Below are 24,884 nucleotides of genomic sequence, written 5' to 3' on the forward strand. Positions count from 1 at the left end.
TTGCGCTGAGTTTTGTAGCTTTGTTAGAATAGGGGGTTAGTGACTGTATCAAAGTAGCTAAAGAACACCGTTGATTACTTATAAACAGATAAGGGCAAAAATTGCATGAACTTTGGATTTAAATAAATCGACCTATCGCTTCCATTTTTAGTAGGAAGCAGTTACAAATTGTCTGCTGGGTTAACCCATATTTTAGCCATATGGAGAGGAAAGGTCAACAAAAGGTAGATCAACAACGAGAGCCACTAACCTCAGTAGGATGGTCAGCTGCAAATCGTGACCTAATCTCTCCAAAGCTGGCACACCTTCCACCCGTAGAATATTGATCTTCTCGCGCAATGAACGCGAAACTGTATTCTGTCCATGTCGTTCACGCAAGATTTCCAAAATGTTGGGTTGACGCAAAAACGCTATAACCTGCAAAATAATATAAAATCAGCGTATGATAAACTGCAAAGTTTAGTAGTAAATATTTACCTTTTCATTGTATGCAACAGGTACCTCGTTGTACTGCTCGTAATTACCAACACCGCCAGCAGCACCACCACTGGCGCCACCTATTGCCCCATTTGGACCACGCATGCTGCTTACCGGTCTTGGGGGTGGCAGTGGTGGGACACCAGAGGAAGACATGCAATTGCCATCGAAAACGTCGTAATGAGAATTTTGTTGGTGCTGGTACTGTTGACGTTGATGTGAGTGTGGCTGATGCGCATGTGAAAGATGAGCCGGTAATTGTGGTGACTGATGAGAAGGATGTTGATGCCGTTGGCGTATTATACGTGCACTTTCTATTGGCAAGCGTGGATCCATGAATGATGTTTTACGATTATTATGATCGATGAAGAATTGTTTTCCGGATTGATCGAGTTTGGTCTCCCAGCATGAAGGTAAGTCTCGATTAAGCTGTGCGAATGTATTTACTAATGCGACTAAATCCTTGTTGTATTGGTAACGTTGAAAACATTGCGGATCACGGCGTATACGTATAATCATATGTTTAAGTGCAGGATTGCGATTATAAATTGATAAAGCATCTTCGTTAGTGTGCAGCATAGAGTAGAAGTCTGGACGACAGAGCATTATAACAGCTGGATGTACCGAAATATTGAGCATTTGTAGATGGCCTAAATTATTATTACTAGAGGTATTTTGATTGTTGTGCATTGTGTTTGCAAGTTGATTGGCAGTGTTATTACAAACGGAACTATCGTTCGCACTATAGCCAGAAGCATTCGAGAGCCGATTTTCGCTGGTAATGGTACGTCGAATGGACTGATAACGTCGGTCCAATTGTTGTCGATGATGGTGTTCACGTCCTAGAAATGTGAATAATGGAAAACCAATATTAAATATTGACGTATTTTGGTTTTGGTTTTGCTTTGGCGGCATAATTATATAAATTCGCCTTGATTATCATATATAATTTTAAAGTCAAAAATGCAGACATAATTTTATCGGTAAAAATGATCGAAAAAATAAAAATCCAAAATTTTACGATTGTTATTGATTTAAGAAATAATGATATAAAAATATTGATATTTAATAGTTATTTTCGGTCTCTGATTAAAAAATTCTAATATCTGGATAACAAAATGAACGGAAATTATTTAACCGGATATCCGGATTTTCGATACCAATTATTTGCGTAATAATGAAGTGTACTATAATTTATTTTGCAACACAGTAGAGAACAATTTTACTAATCAATTCAAAACTTTTAGAATATACGGATATAAACAGAATATACGGGTGTACGAATATCCGAACGGATATGCGAATATATGGATAGCCTAGTATATGTATATGTATGTATGTACACACATGTAGATGTATACATGCATCAAGAATAGTATGCATGTAGGATTATATCATGTCATGTTTGGCTTTAAATAAATAACAATCAAACTCGCAGTGAAGGCGTTTGTAGTACATATAGCCACCATTTATGTGAATATAGTTTACTTAAATATACCGCTCTCACATCCCCTTTTACGTTCCTGCCATTAAGACTAACTACTCATCTTTTGCGCCTATTTTTCGAGGCCTTGTGGAATTTAACAATATCTCAAAGAGCTTAGATATTGACTTTTCGTTTCCAAGAAGTCTTTTAAAATCATCTCTTGAAACCTATTTTCGTAATTGTCACCGTTAATACTTTTTAGCCTACTTCTAGTCTGTAAGATTGTAAATCATAGACTGAATAAAGATGAATATGAAGATGTATGGTTTACATGCATGCAAATGTATATCTTGCTCGACTTACCGGCACCGTTTAGGTTTGCACCACCATTCGTGCCAGGCCGTTGCCATGAAGTGGTTCGTGTTGTATGGTCAATATAGAAAATACGTCCATGACTATCCATTCGTGCTTCCCAAGCAGGCGGCAAAGGCTCTGTAGCGTTTTCAGCTTCAGCAAAAATACCACTACCTCGAAGGAAACCAGCAGCGGCACCACGCTCGGGAATTGATGGCAAACGTGTGCTGCAGGCTTCATTTGTTGCACCGATTACATCGCCCGATTCCCCTAAGCCTGAGTCAAAAGTGTTGTTTTCTGTCGCTGTGACATTGATTTGGCTACCACCTACACCAGCACCAAAGGAATGAGGTGGCGAGGTCGCCAAGTTATACTCGCCCTTACTCGCGTTGTTAGGTGACCCATATGGTGTCACTGTACCAGAATGCATTTGATCAGTTTGTGCTAAAAATGCAGAAGCGTTGGACTGCAAGCGTTGATGACGGCGAGCATGATGGGTGGGTGTCGGTGGGCATACCAGATTTGATCCTGTTGGATATTAAAAATTATAGAAGTAGTCTTTGCCTATGCTAGATTTTTGCTTACCGATACCACCACCAACCCGTTTCAGCAGCCTCTGTTGTGGGCGAATATGGTTGGCCGGGGAGGATGGTACTCCTCCACCACCACCAGCAGTGACACCAAATTTGAACTGAGTTTGTGGTGTAGGAGAAGAAATTCTTTCCGGACTTAAGTTCACATCCAAGGGAGATGCACTGCGTGTCGAACAACCAGAGGGTGGGCTGCGTTGTCGTTTTGGTGAAAGCAATAAACGAGGCGAATTCATTGCACCACATGCTAAATCGTCGTAATTGATGGCATTACATGGTGCAGCTCCTTTCCCATTTGACAAGGCGCGCATTAGCGGCCGATGCTGTCGGATGTATGGAAATTGACTTGCAGGTGACGAGTTTCCTAATGCCGCAGATGTATCATCTTTTACGGGGAAGGTTGGGAAGTCATAAGTTTCCGAAGCAGGCACCTTTTTGGTTGTAATTGTGTTTATATAACTATCAGGACCAATTTTTTTCTTAATTAAAGGTTTAAACTTAACCGGAGTCTGCGTTATACCGCCTGAAGGCAATTCATATTGTGGGCTTGTGGATGAAGGAGCTGTGTTGTTTAAAAGTAGTAAAGGAGAATTATTCGTACTACTTGTAGCGCTACTATAGCCATCTGTGGAGCTGCAGACTTGTCTACCATACCCATCGATGCGTTCATCTGTATCGAGTATATCAAATTTGAAAACATCACCTTGCAAATTTAAATCTTTGTCAAGAGCTCTGGGAGGCCATGCCCGTTCCAAGGGCCTATGTTGAGGCTGTCGCAAATGTTTTTGCCGACGTTGTACTGCTTTATTGACTGTGCTAGGCTGAAAAGCAGCTGCTGCACCTAGTAAACTTTCAACCGCTGCCTCTTCATCATCTAAAGTTACAACATCATCATCAACTTCATAAACCGTTTCTGCAGGAACCGTTTCATAACATTCACGAGCAACCCATAAGTTAAGATTTTCTGTACCAGTTGTTGAGGATACTGGAGCTGTTGGAGATTTTATATTTGTAGATTTAATTTTTTTCTTGGCACCGCTTTGTGGTGTGGAGTCACCACTTTGAGGCGAAAGTGTCCAAGATTTACGGCGAGCACCACCACCTATACTACCACTGTCACTGTGAGAATTAGTTGGTGAGAGTGATGAAGGTGCAGGAGTTTCACAAGATTTAGTTGTAAGTAATGTCTGCTGACGTTGTTTCTGAAATTGGTCGTCAGACATTATTGTTTGGTTTATTTTGTTTAGATCTTTCAAATCTGAAAAGAAATTTAAATTTATTTAATCATAAAATCGATATACATACATACATATGGAAACCACTCACTCTTGTTTCGCTTAGGACGCTCTGCGTCACTTTTGTCCTCAATATTTGGCCCTTTACTTGCTAAGTCTTCCCTCATCTGGACATCTAAAAAAGTGCAACTGGTGTCGCTGTTGGCGCTGTTGGCGGCGCGAATAACAATTGATGTATCAGCATTCAAAGCCGAAGCAGTTTCAGTGTCAATAACATCCGTCACATGTGGTAAACAACGTGCACCCTCAACCTCTTCTGCATCTTCCTCCTCATCCGGTGCACTCGTAAGTATTTTGTTTACGGACGTGACGTCATTCGTTATTTTAAGAGCGTCTAAGCAAAGATCCGGTTCACTGACTGCCTCATAAAACGTGTTACTCTCTTCTTCATCCACCCCATCGTCGTCGTCCCCCAGTACACGACCATCACTACGACTTTTGCCGTTATTGACACCCTCTCCGTTGGCTTTATAACCCATGTCTTCGGCTAGCATGTGCTAAAAAATCTAATCTAATGTATAAATCCTTTTTTGCCAAGCCGGTATTGTGTATTAAAAAACTTTTTGAGCATGTCGCTTATAAATTACTGCTCCAAAGCTCCAAAGGCACGTTTTTTTCGCCATTTGTTTTGCTCGCAGTATTCTTCTCACGGTCTCAGATTTGTTCTTCTCTTTTTAAACCCGTTCTGTTCCGCACATAATTTCCCCTTGCCCACTTCACTCCCTTCACAAAGAAACACCACAATGTAAATTTATAGATTTTTCTAGTTGGACTAATTAGATTTGATTTGAACACTATTCGAAAACAGGAATGATATTTATTTTAAAACGGCAGATAGTGTTGCAGAATCCGATTTTGCTTCTCTTTGTTTAGCCACAGCAGCGATTTTCACTTTTTAAGTCGCACTTTCTATAGCCACTTCCGCAACTAAACTTGCTGAAACTTTTATTACAGGTTTTCATCTTCCCTTCATAGTAATGTGCAAATTTAGCCAAAAAATTTAACGCGACGGTACAGCAAATGTTTATTCGAATTTATATGTATAATTTATTCGTTGAACTCCACATTTCGGTGCACTATTTTCAATTTTTCACACAAGCACTGGAAAAACTTTCTTTATAAACGTTAAATTAGCAAAGTTGCAGGATAACCTGTTTTATAATGAAGTAAAACACAAGGGGAACAATATTATCAATTTTTAAAACAAAGAGCGTAAATCGGAAAATTAGAATACCGTAGAAGGGAAATATTTGTGCGTTTTTAAATAAACTAAAAGAACTGAACGAGTTTTTAAATTTTAATTAGTCTTTCCGCTCGAATCAAATTTGTTATTGTTATCAATAGTATTTACAAAATAGAATAAATAATTGTAGAGTTTTAAAAAGATATTTATTGTTGTTAACAATTCGAGAAAAGTTTGAATAATAAAAATTTTCTATTTGATTGACGAACCACAAAAATCACATAAATCTAAAATTTCCAAAATTACAAAGTTGAAATGAACACAGTACAATAAAAGGTAATAACACAAATACAGACCCTACAATAATATCAAAACTCTCACGTTTACACCCTTTTCATCATACCAATTTAGCACAAAAGAGGCAACATTGCTCCGCCGCGAACCTTGACGTTTCTCTAGCACACAGGTTTGTTGTATTTCCATTGAGGATTTGGCTATTTTTGGATTTATCTTCTTAAAAAAGTGATTCTAGTGTTTATAGAAAAATGTCCGAGGTAACCGGTGAGCTATCAAAGAAGTAAGTACCAAAGAGCATCATTTTTCCTGGAGGTTTAATAAAATCATTGCCTCGGTGGCTTCAATAGGGACCCTCAAATGTGTGGTTATGTTGAAACACATGCAATATTCAAGTTGCAATTACCCACGAAAAAGTGAATTAATGAGAAAAATTATAATTTTTAATAAATATTAGGGTTTAAAATAATGGATATAATAGTACACTCAATCTCCATATGTTTACTATGAAATAAAGTGTTGTAGTTAAGGGTTTTTTATCAATAACTATTGGAATGTATTCAATAATTAATAACTTTGCCAAATTGCGTCAGGTGCATGTGGCATTTCGAGATATTGCTCTAAAGTCTCAGGAGCGACCACTAAAAATTTGGTTCCAGAATGTGATTTGTATAAGGAGAAATATCAATTCCACAGGACAACTTGAAGCACCAAGTAAACGTACAAAGCTGTAAGATAATTCATAAATTTGATCCTCGATTTCGCTTAACTTTATTGAACTACATACATACTATGTACATATGTGCATATGTACCATGAACGAAAGGCATGGTTCATGCGCATGTACTTATCCCTCTTTTATTAAAAGACTGCCCCAACAAAGAAAGAGATTTTCCAGAAATCCAAAACTATTAACTAAATAAATACGTACTTATCAAGTTGAGCGCTAATAAAATAATTATTTATTTTTAGTGAGCTTAAAAGACGCCTTAAAGCCGAACAGAAAGCTAAGGAGAAAGCAGAAAAAGAAGCACAAAAAGCAGCGACGGCCAGTTCTAATAATGAAAGCAATGCTAACAAAAAGAAGGTAGCTGCACTAGAGGAGGAAATCTCACCTAATGAATACTTCAAACTCCGTTCAGCTGCAGTGGTCGAGCTGAAAAAATCACCAGCAACGCATCCATATCCTCATAAATTCCACGTTAGTATCTCATTGGAGGATTTCATTAAAAAATACGAGAACCTTAAAGAAGGAGAAATGCTCGAAGACGTTTCACTGAGGTGAGCCAAACTTAAAATATGTACATAGTATATGCATACATAAAAGATAAGATATAAGCATTATTATTTTTTTTCACTCAGTGTTGCTGGGCGTGTACATGCGATACGAGAATCTGGCGTAAAATTAATATTCTATGATTTGCGTGGGGAAGGCGTTAAGCTGCAAGTAATGGCAAATGCTAAGTTGTATCATAGCGAAAATGCTTTTGAGCCGGACACGACCAAGATTAGACGCGGAGATATAATCGGTATCCAGGGTTACCCTGGAAAAACCAAGAAGGGCGAACTTTCTGTGGTACCAAAAGAGGTTTGTATAAACTTCTGTAACAATTATGGTTTTTCCTTATTTATTTTGCCTACAGATAAAATTGCTTTCACCATGTCTGCATATGTTACCTCATTTGCATTATGGTCTCAAAGATAAAGAGACACGTTATAGGCAAAGGTACCTAGATTTGATTATGAACCCGAAAGTGCGTGAAACCTTCCAAATTCGCGCTAATGTAAATATTCTCAAAAATATAGTTTCTTTACATTTTGTTAAACCAAGTTCATTATATAGATTGTCTCATATGTCCGACAATTTTTGGATCGCATGGGTTTCCTCGAAGTTGAAACACCTATGATGAATATGATTGCTGGTGGTGCAACTGCAAAGCCTTTTATTACACATCATAATGATTTAAATATGGATCTGTATATGCGAGTTGCACCTGAATTATATCATAAAATGCTGGTTGTTGGCGGCTTGGACCGAGTATACGAAATTGGTCGTCAATTTCGTAACGAGGGCATCGATTTAACGCATAACCCAGAATTTACAACATGTGAATTCTATATGGCGTATGCTGATTTCAATGATCTCATCGAGATAACTGAGAAAATGATTTCAGGAATGGTAAAGGCCATTCATGGCACATATAAAATTAAATACCATCCCGAGGGCCCCGAAGGACCAGAGGAAGAAATCGATTTTACACCGCCATTTAGACGGGTTTCGATGATAAAAAGATTGGAAGACAAATTAAGCGTCAAATTTCCATCAGCTACAGAATTTAGTAGTAGGAACACGACTGATTTCCTTTCTCAACTCTGCGCAAAACATCAAATCGAATGTCCTCCACCGCGTACAACGGCGCGTTTACTCGATAAACTAGTTGGTGAATTCATTGAAGAAACTTGCATAAACCCTACTTTTATCTGCGAACATCCTCAAATAATGTCGCCACTAGCCAAATATCACCGTAGTGAGCCGGGATTGACAGAACGTTTTGAATTATTCGTCATGAAGAAGGAAGTGTGCAATGCCTACACTGAGCTGAACGATCCGATGGTACAACGTGAAAGATTTGCGCAACAGGCTAGCGATAAAGCTGCAGGCGACGATGAAGCGCAACTTATCGATGAGAATTTCTGTACAGCTTTAGAGTATGGTCTGCCACCAACTGGCGGCTGGGGTCTGGGTATTGACCGCCTGACTATGTTCCTTACTGATACCAATAATATTAAAGTATGATTTTTTGCATAAAATTTTAAATGTTTTTTAACGACTGATTTCTATTTATAGGAGGTACTATTCTTCCCCGCCATGAAGCCAGAGGAGGCTAATCGCGCGCAACCTCCCAGTGAAGGCAACAATACTTCCGATGGAAAAAGTGACCATTAGTTTGCAGCAACTAATTAACAGAAAAGGCAATTTTTGTGAAGTAATGTATGGTAAAGTTGGTTAAAGTTAATGGAAGTTTGACATAGTAAATTCTCAACAAAAGAAAATAAAAAGTATTTATGTGCTTTTTTTTAATTCTGCGTCATTTACTCAATCGGTAGTCTATAGTAAATCTACATATCGCCGTTTACGCGTAGCATTCATGCTTAACCGCGTAACTGACATTTGCTTCCAAAAATTGGATTTGCTCACACAAGCCCTTAGCTTAATCCTTATTCATTCGTCCTGAAATATTTTTTTTATCTGATCATTTTTGACCATTTTGAAATATGAGTGTTCTCTCAGGAAAATAATTTATGCAACATCACATACGCGGTTTTACATTTTGCTGTACATACATACATATCGCTCATTGTTCGGGCGTCGACTGTCACTCCAGCATCACTAAATAAAAACTCTTTCGGAAATTTGCTGTTACAACAAAAACAACAAAGTGTTTTTATGCAACATTAACTTAAAGTGTGTAATTGGTTACGCCTCGCATCTCATCTCTTTTACCTATATTGCATGAATAAATTAATTTTATGTTTGGAATAAAAAAATGTTCACATATTGAGCACGATTTCCATTATTCCACTTTTATTAACTCTTTTGCATATAAAGTTGCTGCTTATTTCAGCAACGTTTACATAATATTACTTTTTTTTGTGAAAACTAATTTTAACATAACCATATTTCCGTATTCTCTATAAATACATCTCAATTCTCAAGCTGTAAAAGGGAATACAAACATATTGGTTTACAACTAAAAAAATACTAACTATTAAAATTATATTAAAATTTTTAAATATTCCGAATTCAACCATTATGCCATTAATATGTATTTTAAACTGGTGAGATACGAAGTAAAATTAATGCATTTATTAGAACTTTTTCAATTAGTAGCGTAATCCCGTTAAAATGCGTTTCGAAATCATGCTGCCAGAAATAAAAAAAAATCGACCAGCAGCGACGCCACTTAATGGCGCAAGTAACCGCTGAAATAAGAACTATGCAAATATTTAAAGAGTAAATGGGATATCCTTAAATTCCGGATCATTGGCGGGTCGCACATAAGAGCCGCCATATTTTGCCATATATTTTTTTATGAACTCCCGAGACTTATTTTTAACAGATTCAGTGACGACAAGTATTTGGCCAACTGATTCACAATACTTCAACTCCTTCACCATCACGAAATGTGTCAGCTGTAAAATTGAAAATTTAACAAACAGTAAATAAACGTGATAAAAAATTGGAAAAACCCATGTCCAACACTAACTTTTCGTGCTAGGTGGTTAAAATCTTCGTTGCTCTGTATACGACCCATAGAACATGACTCCTTACGATATGGTTTTAAATGTTGCACAATAATCCCGGCTATTTCGCAACGGAACTTTTCTTTATTTCGACGATACTTAGAGTCTGAGTCCTTGCTCTTTTTGCTAAACGAAAATTAAATGAATACAGATCGTTAGTATATATATGTATATGTATATAAGTGCAAATAGCATAAACTGCCAACAACAAACCTCTTCTCCTTTTTATCCGATTTTCGGCGTTTATGCTCACTACTACCACCAGCAGCACCAACACTACTAATAACACTACTACTAACGGCAGCATTACTCGGCCCTGGCTGTGCGCTGAGGTCACGATGTGGAGGCAAAGGACGCTTGAGCGCACGTTTTGTGGTAAGTGCATCCAATTCGTCGACAATTTTGTCGCCTTGTACAATTTTGTCCAATAGTGGACTGTTATCGCATTCTGCCTTCATTATTTCCTCTTCATCGGATGACAACAAATAGTCTTGTATTGGTATCGCGCCATCTGGATCATCAGAATTATTGCCATTTTTGATTTTTGTAGCAATGCTATCGGCGGTTGGATTTTCTCCAATGTCACTTGGATTTATTCCGCCACTGGCAGCTGCCTTCAGAGCTTCAGCGCGCTTGCGCCGAATTTCTTCTTTACGTTTTCGTATTTTCTCCTTGTTTTCTTTGTATTTGCGCATCTCCATTTGATTATAAATGCGATCCTCTTCTTTGCGAGGCTGCAAATATAGGTTAATTTCATTAGGTGGCATAGAGTTTAAACTGTCGCAATGAGTGTTGGTCCGTTGTAGTGATAGTAAATCACGGTTATATGTATCGTAGTGGTTCTTATTCATTAAATGACTTAAATACTTACACTAATAGGACGCTCATCGACCAAACGGTTGTAGCGCTTGTTTCGACGATGTTCCACTTTCTTATCAATAAAAGCCTTCAACTGGGCTTCATCCATTCCTTAAAAAATAAAAANGATAAAAAATTGGAAAAACCCATGTCCAACACTAACTTTTCGTGCTAGGTGGTTAAAATCTTCGTTGCTCTGTATACGACCCATAGAACATGACTCCTTACGATATGGTTTTAAATGTTGCACAATAATCCCGGCTATTTCGCAACGGAACTTTTCTTTATTTCGACGATACTTAGAGTCTGAGTCCTTGCTCTTTTTGCTAAACGAAAATTAAATGAATACAGATCGTTAGTATATATATGTATATGTATAAGTGCAAATAGCATAAACTGCCAACAACAAACCTCTTCTCCTTTTTATCCGATTTTCGGCGTTTATGCTCACTACTACCACCAGCAGCACCAACACTACTAATAACACTACTACTAACGGCAGCATTACTCGGCCCTGGCTGTGCGCTGAGGTCACGATGTGGAGGCAAAGGACGCTTGAGCGCACGTTTTGTGGTAAGTGCATCCAATTCGTCGACAATTTTGTCGCCTTGTACAATTTTGTCCAATAGTGGACTGTTATCGCATTCTGCCTTCATTATTTCCTCTTCATCGGATGACAACAAATAGTCTTGTATTGGTATCGCGCCATCTGGATCATCAGAATTATTGCCATTTTTGATTTTTGTAGCAATGCTATCGGCGGTTGGATTTTCTCCAATGTCACTTGGATTTATTCCGCCACTGGCAGCTGCCTTCAGAGCTTCAGCGCGCTTGCGCCGAATTTCTTCTTTACGTTTTCGTATTTTCTCCTTGTTTTCTTTGTATTTGCGCATCTCCATTTGATTATAAATGCGATCCTCTTCTTTGCGAGGCTGCAAATATAGGTTAATTTCATAAGGTGGCATAGAGGTCAATAAGGCTACTGTTATTTTTAAACTGTCGCAATGAGTGTTGGTCCGTTGTAGTGATAGTAAATCACGGTTATATGTATCGTAGTGGTTCTTATTCATTAAATGACTTCAATACTTACACTAATAGGACGCTCATCGACCAAACGGTTGTAGCGCTTGTTTCGACGATGTTCCACTTTCTTATCAATAAAAGCCTTCAACTGGGCTTCATCCATTCCTTAAAAAATAAAAAAATAAAACAAAGAAGCATATTTTGTGCAAAAATTACAAAAAAAAAAGATTTTTTTTAACTGTTACCCATCAGAACTTCATCCTCTTCGCTGCTTTCGTTCACCAATTTGGCTTCCTCGCAGGACTCGCTGTCCGAACTATCTGCCCCTTCGGCATCAGCACGCAATTGCTCCGGTGTTGGCGGATGCCATTGTGGAATTCGTTGCTTAGCGTGATAGTAATATATTTGGCCTAGTGCGGTGATCGCATATTTCCATTGGTGCGGCAAGCTCGAAACAACCGTAGGTAGCTTGTAGTCAGCTGGATCTGTAGACTTGGGTTTTGGGTGCACCTGTACGTGTGCATAGCATGGTGGGGTCGGTATCGGTTGTCTAGCNTAAAACAAAGAAGCATATTTTGTGCAAAAATGACAAAAAAAATGATTTTTTTTTAACTATTACCCATCAGAACTTCATCCTCTTCGCTGCTTTCGTTCACCAATTTTGCTTCCTCGCAGGACTCACTGTCCGAACTCTCTGCCCCTTCGGCATCAGCACGCAATTGCTCCGGTGTTGGTGGATGCCATTGTGGAATTCGTTGCTTAGCGTGATAGTAATATATTTGGCCTAGTGCGGTGATCGCATATTTCCACTGGTGCGGCAAGCTCGAAACAACCGTAGGTAGCTTGTAGTCAGCTGGATCTGTAGACTTGGGTTTTGGATGCACCTGTACGTGTGCATAGCATGGTGGGGTCGGTATCGGTTGTCTAGCTACGGAATACCACTGACCTGTTGATGGGTCTACACAGAAGGGAACATCCTGTGGACGCGTCTTTTTGGGGTCTAATCCAAAGAAACGACACTTTGTTTCAAACTCTCTACGCTCCTCAGCCATACGTTTCTCGGCCTCATCGCGAGCCACCTACAAATTGGGTGGAGGAAAAAAATGCATTTTTCTTTGCAGATCTTACTTCAACTCTTTCTTACCTTAGCTGCAAACATTTCACGCCGTTGCTCTTTCGACAAGTGCTTCATGTTGTCGTTGCTTACGTTATTGCTATCTGCTGTAGTACGTCGCCGTGGATCGTTCACCGACATTGAGCCAACCGTGGATATGTTACCGTTTCGGTTATCTTTGCTAAAACTTGGTTTCGTGTAACGAGAAGTAGTCGGACCACGTCCAAATCGATCACGCTGATAACGATCGCCTAGCACAGATCGACTGTTGTCGACAGATGCTTCAGCAAATTGTCGATCCGCCTCCCGCTCATGCTCTTTCATTTGCTCGATGCGTTCACGTTTGGGTANATTTCTTTGCAGATCTTCACTTCAACTCTTTCTTACCTTAGCTGCAAACATTTCACGCCGCTGCTCTTTCGACAAGTGCTTCATGTTGTCGTTGCTTACGTTATTGCTATCTGCTGTAGTACGTCGCCGTGGATCGTTCACCGACATTGAGCCAACCGTGGATATGTTACCGTTTCGGTTATCTTTGCTAAAACTTGGTTTCGTGTAACGGGAAGTAGTCGGACCACGTCCAAATCGATCACGCTGATAACGATCGCCTAGCACAGATCGACTGTTGTCGACAGATGCTTCAGCAAATTGTCGATCCGCCTCCCGCTCATGCTCTTTCATTTGCTCGATGCGTTCACGTTTGGGTATGCGGAAGATTTCTGGCAAACTATTCCACACAGTGGTTAATTTAATAGCCAATTTTTGTAGTTCTGAAGGTACTTCCTGACCACTGACAATTTCTGGTTGCGAGTTGCTACTTGAGCTTTCCTTAGATGACTCGTCGCTTGGAGACGAGGTATTGCCAGCCGTGCCGCTATTGTCTGGCACCGAATTGCCGCACCAATTTCGTACACTCTGATAAACTTTACTATCAGTGAGTACAGTCTTATTCGCTATGGGCAAACTCTCCAATGCCTCTAGGAGCGACAGACGTATAGCCATATCACCACCGTCTTCGCACATCCAACCATGCAGCAATCGAAGGCCATGGTAGTCCAAAAATAGCCGGCGGCAAGGCACTTCGGCGTTGCGCAGGATTTTCAGCAGATTGAGACGTGTCTGTGGCAATTTAGCGCGTACAACCAAACGCGAAAACCGCAATGTATCTGACTGGTTTCGTAGCCCACCACGACTAAGGAACTTGACTTCGTCTTCGATGTCTGGATCTTCCAAATAGCGGGATGTTTTACTTGGTTTGCCTGAAACTGCTTTGCGCAGCCTCTTCTCTTTCTTTTCTTTATTTTGTTTCTTTTTGCGGGACGCCTTATCCATGGACTTGCCAGACAATTTTTTCAACTTAATCTTCGTATCATCATCCTCTTCTTTGTATTCATCCTCACCCAATTTTTTCTTCTTTTCTTTTCCCGAGCCATCCAGTTTCTCTTCCAACTTTAATTTGTCATCTTCACCACCAAATGCTGATTTGTTTGCAGTTCCATCGACGTCTAATTTCTTATGTGCATCTTCGCCATCACCAATGCTATCATCGCTCTCGTCTTCGTCGCTGCCATCTGCCAAATTATCGGCGTCACTGTCATCGTCGATTTGTTCACCCTCGTCCGAGTTGGGCTCTTCACCTATCCAGCCGCGGCAGTTTGCCGATTCACAATAACAGCGTTGGGCCTCTCTTCCATAACGTTGGTACTGATAGTCGAACGTTATTTCCTCACCTGGCATAATGGACTTCCGGCTAAAGAAACCTATACGCAGTTCACCGTTTACAGTCCATTTTTGGGTCTCCGCGTTTGGGTCGCAAGAATGATTAATAAAGCGAGAGATGTTACCTTTTATTGTAGCATCTATTATAGCATCGCTACGCAATGCCATAAAATAATAGTGACGGTTCTTATCCTGTGAATAGACAATACGTCGCCGTTCAAACTCATCGCCATTGATCACCTCACCGACGTATTCCATAATAAATTCCCCCGGTAATATTTCAATGTCAGCCATTATGCCGAATCCTTTCTTTTCGGTTCGAAAAACACGACACGGCGAACATAAAAGTTTCTGAAAGCGTTTATTTGTACAACGATCTTTTACATTGCAATCAGGACCGCACTCTATCATAAGCAGACGATTCAAACAATCGTCGCCACATCCCAATTCGCCGCGCACTTCCTCCTCGGATGTTAAAAAACAATCGCACACCATTTTACGTGCTTCTCTACTTATCACACGCTCGCACTTGTACTCATTCTCTTTAATAACGTGAAAATTGCTCAAGCGCTCCTCCATTTCTTTTAGGAATTTTGCATTCTTTGCCTCTACTTGCGCCAAATCCGTAAGGTGATCATCCAGACTATAATGTGTCTTCATTTCTACATCGTCTTTTATGGAAAAACGTTCCTTCTCGCGCACCAAGCCGCGACCCACAAGTGCTTTTGGTGTCTTAGTTATTAGTTTAATGCGATGTGAACGTCGCACACCAGATATTTCATCAAATGATGAATCATACGAAGGACTCTTTGGTGGTGGCGTTGTTGTTGGTGTAGAAACTGGGGTATCAGCTGGCGTTTCATAATAAATATTTGGACTCTGGGCAGAATGTGGTTCTTCAAAAGATTTATCAGGCGGTGTTACCTCGCCAGATATGCTTTCATTGGGTGTTATCATACCCTCCACAACGGGAGAATTTGAAGCGCCTGTTGCTTCTTCTACTTGCTTTGTTATTTCAGAATTGAAATCATCTTGTTTTGTAATGGTCTTCGGACAAATAACTTCATCGACACTGTCATCTTCGATCTTATAACCGCGCTTAAGCAGGTTTACACCATCTTCGATAAACTTCTCAATATCTTTTAATGGATCCGGTTCCTCCTCTGGCTCGTTAGCAATAATTGGTTCAGGTGGTTGATTCTCAATAGTTTCCGTAGTTGAAACTTGTTGGTCTGCTGCAACAGCAGTTGCAGCAGGCGGCGACTGCTCTACCCGATCTTCCGTAATCGATGGAACGTCAATTGCTGCAGCGTTGACACTGCTTTGAGGGGAATCGGTATGATCTTCAGATTTAAGTAAAGCATCTTTTAGAGCAGCCTCAAATGCTTCCTTGAGTTTCTTTTGTCTCTTTTTCTTCGCATTTTTGTCTTCCATTTTCTGGCCCGATTCGTTGCTTGCAGATTCTTCAGTAGCTAAAGATTTCTTCTTTTCCGATTTTTTCGAAGCCGACAAAGGTTTGTCTTTATCTTTGATTTCGGGCTTCGTTGTATCCGATTTCTCTGCGCTATCGCTTAATAGATCCAATTTTGGTTTTCTTTTGCTGCTTGACTTCGCTTTATCCTCTGGTGTTTTTTCTAACGACTTTTGGTGTTTAAACCGTTTGGCTAAGGGTGTAGATGTTGCTGAGCGGCTCTCCTCTTCCACGGATGATTCCTGTTGGCTCTCAAAACTCGTACGTTTTTTATCATCAGACGCTTGCGTGCCCTTATTCGTTTTTTTATGCGATGATTCGTTTGTCTTGCCGGTTTCAGTTACAGATTTCTTTGCAGATGGCGATTTCGTTTCAACGTCAGCCGCACTGGTAGTTGCCAACTCAGAACTGACAGAATAACAAGCAGACGCAGACTTTTCTTCAAGTTGCATTTGCATTTTCAAAAGGCGTTTTTTGGGAGGGGCTTTCGCTAAAATTTCTTCTTTTCTTTCCGTTTCAACAGCTACGCTCTCCGAAACCGCATCACCATCACTAGTGTTACCCTTCTTAATTGGTTCCTGTGCGGTTTTTCCTTTTCGTGGTTTTCGCGTTTTTCCCACTACATCTCCTGCTTCGTTGTTTTTTCCTTTACTCTCTAGAATTTTGGTCTCTTCAGTGGAGGAGTTGAGATCTTTTATGTCGCCTAGTTTATCGTCGGAATATTGTTTTGTGTTCTTTCGTTTCTTCTCCTTTTTCGGCTTAGCAAGCGGGGTTTCGGATTGTGAGCGCTGTTCCACCATTTGATTGTCCGCTTTCTGTGCTTTTCCTTCGCAATTGTCAGCACATATTTTAATATCGGCCGATTGGTCCTCCTTTGTCGATGTTGTAGCAGCCTTGTCCTCCTTGGTCGCAGCAGTTGGCTCAATTCTTGTTTCATTTTGCAATGCATTTTCTGTAGCGTTTTTAGGTGAGTCTTCTGAGGACGTCAAAGATTTCGGCAGCTCCTCCATCTGCCTCTCCAATTTAGAATTTTTAGCTTGATGAGCTTCACTGCTGCTGGAATTTGTTTCTTTTTTGTGCTTACGAGATTTTATTTTTTCTTTCCGTTCCTTTGTACCTTTGGGAGACACTTCACCTGATGTAACAGTAGAGATGCTTGCAGAAGCATTAGCGTCTTGGCTCTCCTGATTCTCTGGTATTTCAAACTCCGTTGTTTCCACTGTGATTTCAGCCATTTCAGCCTGGTCATCCTGAATATCTGCTATGATCGCAGTTTCCAAAACGATTTCGGTCTCAGCTGCATTTGCAAATTCTTCCTCCAATGGAATACTTTCCGGCGGTTCTACGATTTGCGTTACACTTTCCGGCCTCAAATTATGTTCCGTTATTTTCAATACATTGCCTTCTGGCGCGGAGGACGCCATATTGATAAGCTTCTGCTTACTAGCCGTATGTGAATCTGGTGCTGGTATCAAAAGAGATTTACACTCTAAAGCGAGATTTGTAATTGTATCACTCGGTCCTTCTATGGGCACTTCTTTAGTCGCTTCTATGCTTGGAGAAGACTTATTAATATCTTTATCGTTTTTATTTCTCTGCCTGCCTCGCCGACGTGATGGAGATGAATGATTTGAATTACTGTCACCGTCATCTAGCACTGACAGCAGTTTGGAAAAACTGCAATCCGCTTTGGAGTTAATTTCTGGGGATGTAACTTTTGCTGTAGCTTCCTCAATATTTTGTGCTGAAGTTGTTAGAACCTTATTATCCTCTAATTTAGGGGATGAGTTAGATTGTGTTGAAGTTGTTGTGAGAACCTTATCATCCTCTAATTTAGGGGACGGAGTTCGATTCGCCTCGATAGTCATAGTTAAAGTTGCATTATCAGTGGTCTTACATTTATTTACATCCACCACATTGGCAGGAATATCAGAAGAACTACTTTTTTCTGCACTTTTTTCCAGTTCAACAGCATTGCTCAGGGTGGCGGTTATCATTGCGCTACTTTCTTTCGGAACTTCTACTTTTTTAGCTTTCAAATCTAAAACTGCTTTGCTACTTTCTGCAGCTATTTCAGCAAATGTTTCTTCCAGCGTTTTATGAGCAGATACATCGCCCCGTTGTGAACGTCTCTCATATCGTCGGGTCGGTTTTTTTGAATAACATCCTATGGAATTTTCCGAAGGTGTTGGAGACGGTGTCTTCTTGGTGGCAACTTTTGTCTGTTCATCGCCTGATGGCTGTGAATCCGTTGTTGGTGATACTCCTCCCATGCTACTCTCATCCAATACTTGACCAGTTGCAGCCTCATTCGTTATAGACTGCGACTCCAAGTTATCAGTGAGATTTAAAACATTGCAAACCTTTGTAGAGCTTTTCGATGCACGTGAACCTTCTTGAGAAAAATCCGACAAAATGGTTTCGTTGTCGGCGGTATGCGATTTTAATTTTTCAGCTGATGAATTGTCTGGAATGGCTTCTGTCGCAGTTGAACCTTCCGGCGATTGCGCGGCTGGAGACGCACGTTCCGCCAACACTTCCGATATTGCATCCTTCAAAGAATCAAATTTCACTACAGCGAGCTGCCTCTGATCTGTGAGGCTTTCAACTGGAAGGATTTCAAGTGTTGCTTCAAACTTTTCGTCTGTTCGCACTTTCCTATCTGGCGACATTTCCTGTATCCTGGAACTTGTTATATCCACATTTGTGTCACTAGGATGCTCACTTGCAATCAACGTCTTGGTGTCGATCAACATTTCTTTACTTGTATGTGTTTCATTCGCTGCGCAATTCGTTTCAATTTTTTCTTCCTTATTAACCAATGTTTTTAATTGCATTTGCTGGCATGCTGTTGGAATCTCCACCTGAGCTTCTTTTTGTAATGTACCTTCGGTCGTTCCCATTGTCAAATCATTCTGTTTGACAGTCTTTAGTATATCCAATAACGTGCTTGTTTCGACATTAGCCGCTACATTATGAACTGCTTCTTCGTACATTTTGAATTTACTCGCTTGTTTCTTTATTGGCAAAGTAATTCGTTCTTTCTTGGTTTCATTCGAAGTAGAAGGAACAACCACCTGTGATAATGCGCACGTGCCACTGACTTGTTTTTCATACTCCTTGCGCCCATCTTCGACTCGTTCTACGAGATCTTTAACGTTGATGATACAAGCAAGGGAGGTCTCCTTTACTTGAACAGCGGACACCTCAACAATGGAATTTTGTGCTGCCCCTTTCGCCAATTGCCTTTCTTCAACTTGTACCGCATCAACAATATTTTCAATTGCTTTAACTGTAACGTTGTTTTCATCTACGGTTGATAGCTCGAAGTCAATGTCCGTTTTACCGTCATTCTTTAGCACACTCAACTCAACTGGCAGTCCACCTTTTTTCTCCGTTTCTTTTTCAGTAATTTTCATCTGAATTTTTGTATCAAAGCTTTCATTTGAAGAAATTTTTGAATCTGAATCAGATTCGCTGCTTTTGGATTTATTAGCGGTACTTCTTCTAGGTATACGATGAGATCGTCTTGTGGGGAGGGCCTTACTTGTTGCTACGGTATTTGATTCGGTTGTAGCACCGTTATTCTCGCCACTATTGTTGTTGCGGCTGTTATTGGCGCTACTGCCTACTACGATATCACTGCAGCTGTTAGACGCTGAGGACAGTGATATGGTTGAAACGCACTCATCTTGCGGCATTGTTAGACGCTTCACCGAAATGCGCAGTTTATCGCCTTTTTTATAGCTTTTATTACTGCGGTCGGAGCCACTTTCCGATTCTGAACCGCTCGATTTGCGACTGCCATATGATTCTCTATATGTCACTTCTGAGAATGAATTTGATGCAATTTCTGTTTCTTTACTAATATCCATATTCAAGTTGATATTTATAGTATTCTGTTCATCTCCTACTACTACTACATTTGCTACGTCTTGTGCACTTGTAGTAATGTCTCCGGGTTCTAAAGATATGGACTTGGCCGATTGAGAATTTTCAGTTGTTATTTCTTCAACAGCGGCAACAATAAATTCATCTGCATCAGTGACTTCGCACACACTTGGACTTTCTTGTAAAATACATACAGATGCGAAATTTCGCGGCGGTGATTCTTGTGCATTAGTCGTTGAACTCGTTGTCTCTTGCTGAATTTCATGATCAGATGCAGATGAAGTTGACGATATCTCTAAAATTACATCTTCATTCTGAAATGTGGGTTTTTTCTCCTGTTGAAGCGGTTTTTGCACTCTACTCGCCATGATTTGGCTAGCCTTCGCTGAATTACTGACACGGTTTAAGGTGGCTTTATACTCTTTCCAATTTGTAGCATTACTAAGATTTGCTCTCCTAACAGCATCGTTCTTTTCCAACTCTTTGGTTACATCTTCTAGCGATTTATACTTCTGCTGATCTAGATTTTTGCCAACAACAGTTATTTTGTTTTTAGTTTGTGCCAAGGGTGCTTTATTTTTCGGCGGGCGTCCGCGACGCTTTTGTACGCCAGTTTCTGGTGTGCTACTCTGTACGTCCACATTTTGCACAGACGCAGACAAAGAGTTGGGAATGCTTTTGCGTTTGGTAGATACATCTATTAAATACATAAAATATTTGTTTTAACATATTAGTACAATTATATTTTGCTGTTTATAAGTGAATATAGAATAAGCAATTTAATAAAAATCGAGTGAATAACATAATAAACAGAAACAACCTCCAGAGCAGCGTTTATCAAACCGTTCCAAAATACTTGTCTCCAAAAATCCATCTATTGGGTTTACTAAGAAATTGAATCCTTCGATAAGACTGCTCCATTCAATTTTACTATAATAATGGGAAAGTTTGAAGTGGTTTAAAATCGCGTTGATTTCTAATATTTATTTTTTTTTTTTTCGTCGGTTATACGCATTTTTTTCCAGGTAAAGTATACTCGAGAATTTTTTATAGAAAAAATCATGCTAAATTGCATTGATCCAGAATAACAAATTTTTCTAGACATGATTATCATGGATGTTTGGAATGCCCTAAATCGATCTGTTTACGTACGAAACACGCAGCACTCAACAAATAATGGGTTGATAAAGGTTAGATTTCGATGGTGGGGCTGCCTTAGCATGAGATATACACACTTTTTTAAGTCAATTCCAAATAGCGATTAAAAGGAATAGAAAATAATGGAAAAACGCACACTAATGGAATAATTGAAGTTTGTTTTTGTTAAATCTCTTATAGCGGTTTTTAGCGATATTAATACTAGACTACTCTAACTTTGCTTGCCCAAGGTGTTGTAGTTGGTTGTTGTGTGCATTTACACACCATAACAAACGGTACAAGCATCAATTGTTTTTTATGCTCAAGATATATTCAATATGTAAAATAGATGCAAAATTTTTGAATGAACGAAATACAATGAACATCCATCGAAAAAGCTTTGAATAAAAATTGTTTGTGTGTTGGATATATAGCAATGGTAAATTTTTTAGAAAAAATATGCTATTAGTATACTTCTACTGTTGCCAAAAAAAAAAAAAAACTGTTCATGCTCTAACCCCTAAAGTCGAATCTCATTTCGAAAGCGTATTATTTCTTTGCGTCTTTGAGTACACAAGGGTAAAATAAATCTTTTTAGTGTCCCACCAGTCACATTAATTCAAATGATAGTTACGTAAAACTAAGAAATCGTTTGGTATTTATGTTAAAGCAATTTCTCTACATTAGTTCTAGTTCTATTTTAAAAAATATATTTCGCTGTTGTATAAGTTCCGACGACATAGTTATAATTCACAATTGATCACATTCTGGAGTAAAATGTCCCAACAGTCACAATGGAATGGCCCCATTATTATTTTTTTCTTTTTTTAACCAAAAATGACTAGCTCACATGTTTTTAAATTTTACAGTAGAAAAACCCAGGAACGAAAAATACTCATTATTATTTTATTTTAATTTAACCAAAAGAATTACAACTCACATAGATATTTGTTTTCATACGTCCTACTGTACTCTACAATGATTTTTATTTTTCCGGTTTAACCAATAAAAATTAAAAATAATAATTAATATTTGCTTTGTTTTTCGCTCAAAAGAAATTCCTTGATTTTTCACTCAAAAATAGTGATTACTTTATGATTTTTATTATCAAAGGTAACACCGGCACACAAAAAAAGTAACCAACTGAAAAATAATTAACATCCTGTGCGAAAAAAATATAAATTCATAAGATAATCATTATTTGTGATCGAAAAATACAAATCAATAACAATTTTTATTTTTAAGCGAAAAAATAAAAATCATAGAATATTGATTAATTGCTGATTTAAATTATTTTACTCATAATGATTACCGTCCCTGTTTTTTGCGCTAATCGAATTTCCTGTGCCTCTTTTGAACTTAGCAAATTTACTTTCCAATGTTCCAAATTTAAACTATGTATAACCATATATACATTATACATACATATATAAAAAAAAAATATTCGATCTCATTTAAATGTAATAATTTGATCTAGGTAAATGAGATCTGCTACTACATATCGTACCCATTCCGCGTTAACCAAGTATCTGCAATAATCAGTCGAGATAATGGAAGAATGAATGTCTTATTTCTTCCACTAGAATACAGGAAACCCATTTTTTTTCATTTAATATCTCTGGTTCTACGATATTATCCATTTGCTTACGTTCAGATATATGATTTCGTTGGATCGTAAACGAAATTTTCGTGATAACAATTCCTACTAGGTATGTACATAATTACATATGCACATACATACACACTAATGTATACATATGTATGAATGTAGATGCATATGATCTTGTGAAATGTATACATTGGCGTACACAAATATATTTATAAACGTAGATTATGGTATAGTTACAGCAGTGCTAGCACATATAATCTGTTGTGAGGGCTACTGTACATATCGATGGTACTCTGCAATAACGAAACTACTCAAAATTGAAATAAACCGTAAGGGGTTTGCTGCTAAGTGGATCATGTCTTTGAAGTTTTCTTTTTTTTAATTTTGAGTTGTATCTTTATTTCAGAAATCATCAATATTTATGTATGACTCTCATTATTAGTGCACATATCGCTCATTTACTTTAATAGTGTCATAAGTCAAAAAAAAGAAAAACAAGCTCGAGAACAACAGCTTTAAAGTTTTGAATTTACATTCCTCTTATAGTTAAAATGTATACATATTTTTTTCTACTGGTAATCGATGCATCTATGAAATTTTTGTACAACATAAACTCAATACCTATTTGTATTTTTGGATTATGACACTATTGAAGTAAATGAGCGAATGAGTGGAGTAGTTGATTTTAACTCACTTGTGGCCTTTCTCTGCTGGGGAGGTGTGGACACCTTTTGGCTTATCAAACCACTGCTCGAACTACAACTACTGCTCTCTATTTGTGCGACAATGAGACTGGAATTTTGCTTCGATTTCATTAGACTGGCATTGAATATTTCCTGTGTGCGACTAAGTCGGCGTGCCTGTGCTATTTTTGCCGGATCCATCGCGGACAAGACGTCAGCATTACTTTTTCTGTTAATTGTGCCCAGCATACTCATTTTCGGTACTGCTGACAGGGGTGGGGGTAGTGGAGGTGCATTTAGCTGATTTTGTTTTTCCGATATTGATATGCGGCGAAATATTGCTGATTTTTCCATAAATGCCTTTTGTTTACTACTCAAATCAGAGTTGGATGCAGGGACTGAAGTTCCACTAGCACTACCACTTCCCATTGAACCCGGTGCAGTGGATTTTGGCGTTTGTGGTGCATTTGAATCGATACGCGCTTCTATTTGAATTTTATGTGGCTTTCGATGTTTATTCAATAAATCTCTAACATCAAACTTTATGATTTTTTTACGCGAACTTCGACGACACTCGCCACTAGTAGTTGGAGCAGCAGGCACACGGGAATTACATGCATCGGTTGTGTCTTTTACCAGTGGCGGCGATATTGCCAGAGCAGCGCCATCAACTACAAGTATATCGTCGACATCTTTTTTACTCATAGCAGTTTCTGAAGTACTTGGAGATTCCTCCTCAACTGACCCTTCGCTATTTGACTGCCTGGACTGTGTGGGTTTAGGTGGTCTGCCAACACGCTTGCGTTGTGATATCACCTCCGGCCCCGAAGGTGCAGTGTTCATGGTTAAAAATTAATTAACTAAGTAGCCAAAGATAAATATTTTAATCATATGCGGGTATTTTCCTGTTAATTTTTTACTGAATCCTCTTATAGACAATATCGATTTCGACCGCTGATAAAATTGAGTGTGGCATTAATGAAGTAAGTACGCCCGACGCCCGCATATGTATGCCAGAAAAATGCTATCGTATAAGAACTTCCGAACAATTACGAGCACTTAAGGCATCAATCCGTCTAGTATATTTTCCCAATTCTATTTCCGTAAAATGATTTATATGCTCCACCAAATTGCTTTTAATAACTCCTCCATAAAGGTATATCAAAATTATGCACCATTTACATAAACAATCACTATCCTCCCTCCCACCGAGACTACGTTCATGACACTTTTCAACTGCTGCAAAGAATCATCATAAAAGTAGTAATGAATTTAACATAGAATTTAATACAAATTTGAGCGAATAAATATTTACCAGGTTGTATATGTATATTGCGGTATGCTGTTTTCTTTATTTTCAACATGCAAATGAAAGAATCTATTAAATATACATGCGGCCGCAGCGAAAAATACCGAAATTACTTACGAAATGGAAGGAAAAAACCAAGAATGATA

The 24,884-nt window shown here is 38.9% G+C and overlaps 3 protein-coding genes across 8 annotated transcripts in view; 1 reads left to right on the plus strand and 2 right to left on the minus strand.

Moving 5' to 3' along the window:
* Window positions 1-5,772, minus strand: part of Hecw (Hecw ubiquitin protein ligase) — a 43,355-nt gene extending 37,583 nt beyond the window's left edge. For 2 of the 3 annotated variants that reach the window (XM_017610478.1, XM_017610476.1), the window contains exons 1-5: window positions 4,174-5,406; window positions 2,843-4,105; window positions 2,267-2,785; window positions 478-1,319; window positions 251-417 (exon numbers count right to left, since the gene is read on the minus strand). In XM_017610478.1, the coding sequence (XP_017465967.1) occupies window positions 251-417; window positions 478-1,319; window positions 2,267-2,785; window positions 2,843-4,105; window positions 4,174-4,636 (3,254 nt within the window). In that variant the 5' untranslated portion in view covers window positions 4,637-5,406. Of the gene's footprint in view, window positions 1-250; window positions 418-477; window positions 1,320-2,266; window positions 2,786-2,842; window positions 4,106-4,173; window positions 5,407-5,706 lie in introns of those variants that run through there. The other variant, XM_017610477.1, reaches the window with a different exon arrangement.
* Window positions 5,738-8,698, plus strand: LysRS (Lysyl-tRNA synthetase). 2 transcript variants are annotated; one of them, XM_017610487.1, is made up of 6 exons: window positions 5,738-5,902; window positions 6,592-6,900; window positions 6,982-7,207; window positions 7,263-7,403; window positions 7,463-8,410; window positions 8,468-8,698. In XM_017610487.1, the coding sequence occupies exons 1-6, from the start codon at window positions 5,871-5,873 to the stop codon at window positions 8,564-8,566; spliced, it is 1,755 nt and encodes a 584-aa protein (XP_017465976.1). In that variant the 5' UTR covers window positions 5,738-5,870; the 3' UTR covers window positions 8,567-8,698. The 2 variants fall into 2 exon arrangements, with proteins under 2 accessions (XP_017465976.1, XP_017465975.1); XM_017610486.1 differs by lacking the exon at window positions 5,738-5,902 and adding an exon at window positions 6,003-6,349.
* Window positions 8,699-9,176: 478 nt separating this feature from the next.
* On the minus strand, window positions 9,177-24,884 carry LOC108358948 (SET domain containing 2). 3 transcript variants are annotated; one of them, XM_017610488.1, is made up of 10 exons: window positions 24,745-24,884; window positions 23,441-24,668; window positions 13,601-20,697; window positions 12,950-13,243; window positions 12,735-12,884; window positions 12,051-12,360; window positions 11,873-11,970; window positions 11,194-11,714; window positions 10,946-11,108; window positions 9,177-9,813 (listed from the first exon to the last, which is right to left on the minus strand). In XM_017610488.1, exons 2-10 carry the CDS (start codon window positions 24,270-24,272, stop codon window positions 9,628-9,630), a joined length of 9,651 nt encoding a protein of 3,216 aa, XP_017465977.1. In that variant the 5' UTR covers window positions 24,273-24,668; window positions 24,745-24,884; the 3' UTR covers window positions 9,177-9,627. The 3 variants fall into 3 exon arrangements, with proteins under 3 accessions (XP_017465977.1, XP_017465978.1, XP_017465980.1); XM_017610489.1 differs by lacking the exon at window positions 12,051-12,360 and having other exon boundaries at window positions 12,425-12,884; XM_017610491.1 differs by lacking the exons at window positions 12,051-12,360; window positions 12,950-13,243 and having other exon boundaries at window positions 12,425-12,884; window positions 13,307-20,697.

This window comes from Rhagoletis zephyria, unplaced genomic scaffold (assembly GCF_001687245.7).
Source record: "Rhagoletis zephyria isolate East Lansing unplaced genomic scaffold, Rhagoletis_zephyria_1.1 Rzeph_scaffold_00317, whole genome shotgun sequence".
Lineage (NCBI taxonomy): Eukaryota > Metazoa > Arthropoda > Insecta > Diptera > Tephritidae > Rhagoletis > Rhagoletis zephyria.

Excerpts from the sequence above, each read along its gene's own strand:
- LysRS (XM_017610486.1), top strand. The coding sequence starts at position 6,174 with ATGTATTCAATAATTAATAACTTTGCCAAATTGCGTCAGGTGCATGTG. Across the intron at positions 6,350-6,591 it reads CCAAGTAAACGTACAAAGCT|TGAGCTTAAAAGACGCCTTA; the intron begins GTAAGATAATTC and ends ATTTATTTTTAG. Across the intron at positions 8,411-8,467 it reads CTGATACCAATAATATTAAA|GAGGTACTATTCTTCCCCGC; the intron begins GTATGATTTTTT and ends TTCTATTTATAG.
- LOC108358948 (XM_017610488.1), bottom strand. The coding sequence starts at position 24,272 with ATGAACACTGCACCTTCGGGGCCGGAGGTGATATCACAACGCAAGCGT. Across the intron at positions 13,244-13,600 it reads AACGTGAACGCATCGAGCAA|ATGAAAGAGCATGAGCGGGA; the intron begins ATGAAAGAGCAT and ends CGCATCGAGCAA. Across the intron at positions 12,885-12,949 it reads GTGAAATGTTTGCAGCTAAG|GTGGCTCGCGATGAGGCCGA; the intron begins GTAAGAAAGAGT and ends CCCAATTTGTAG.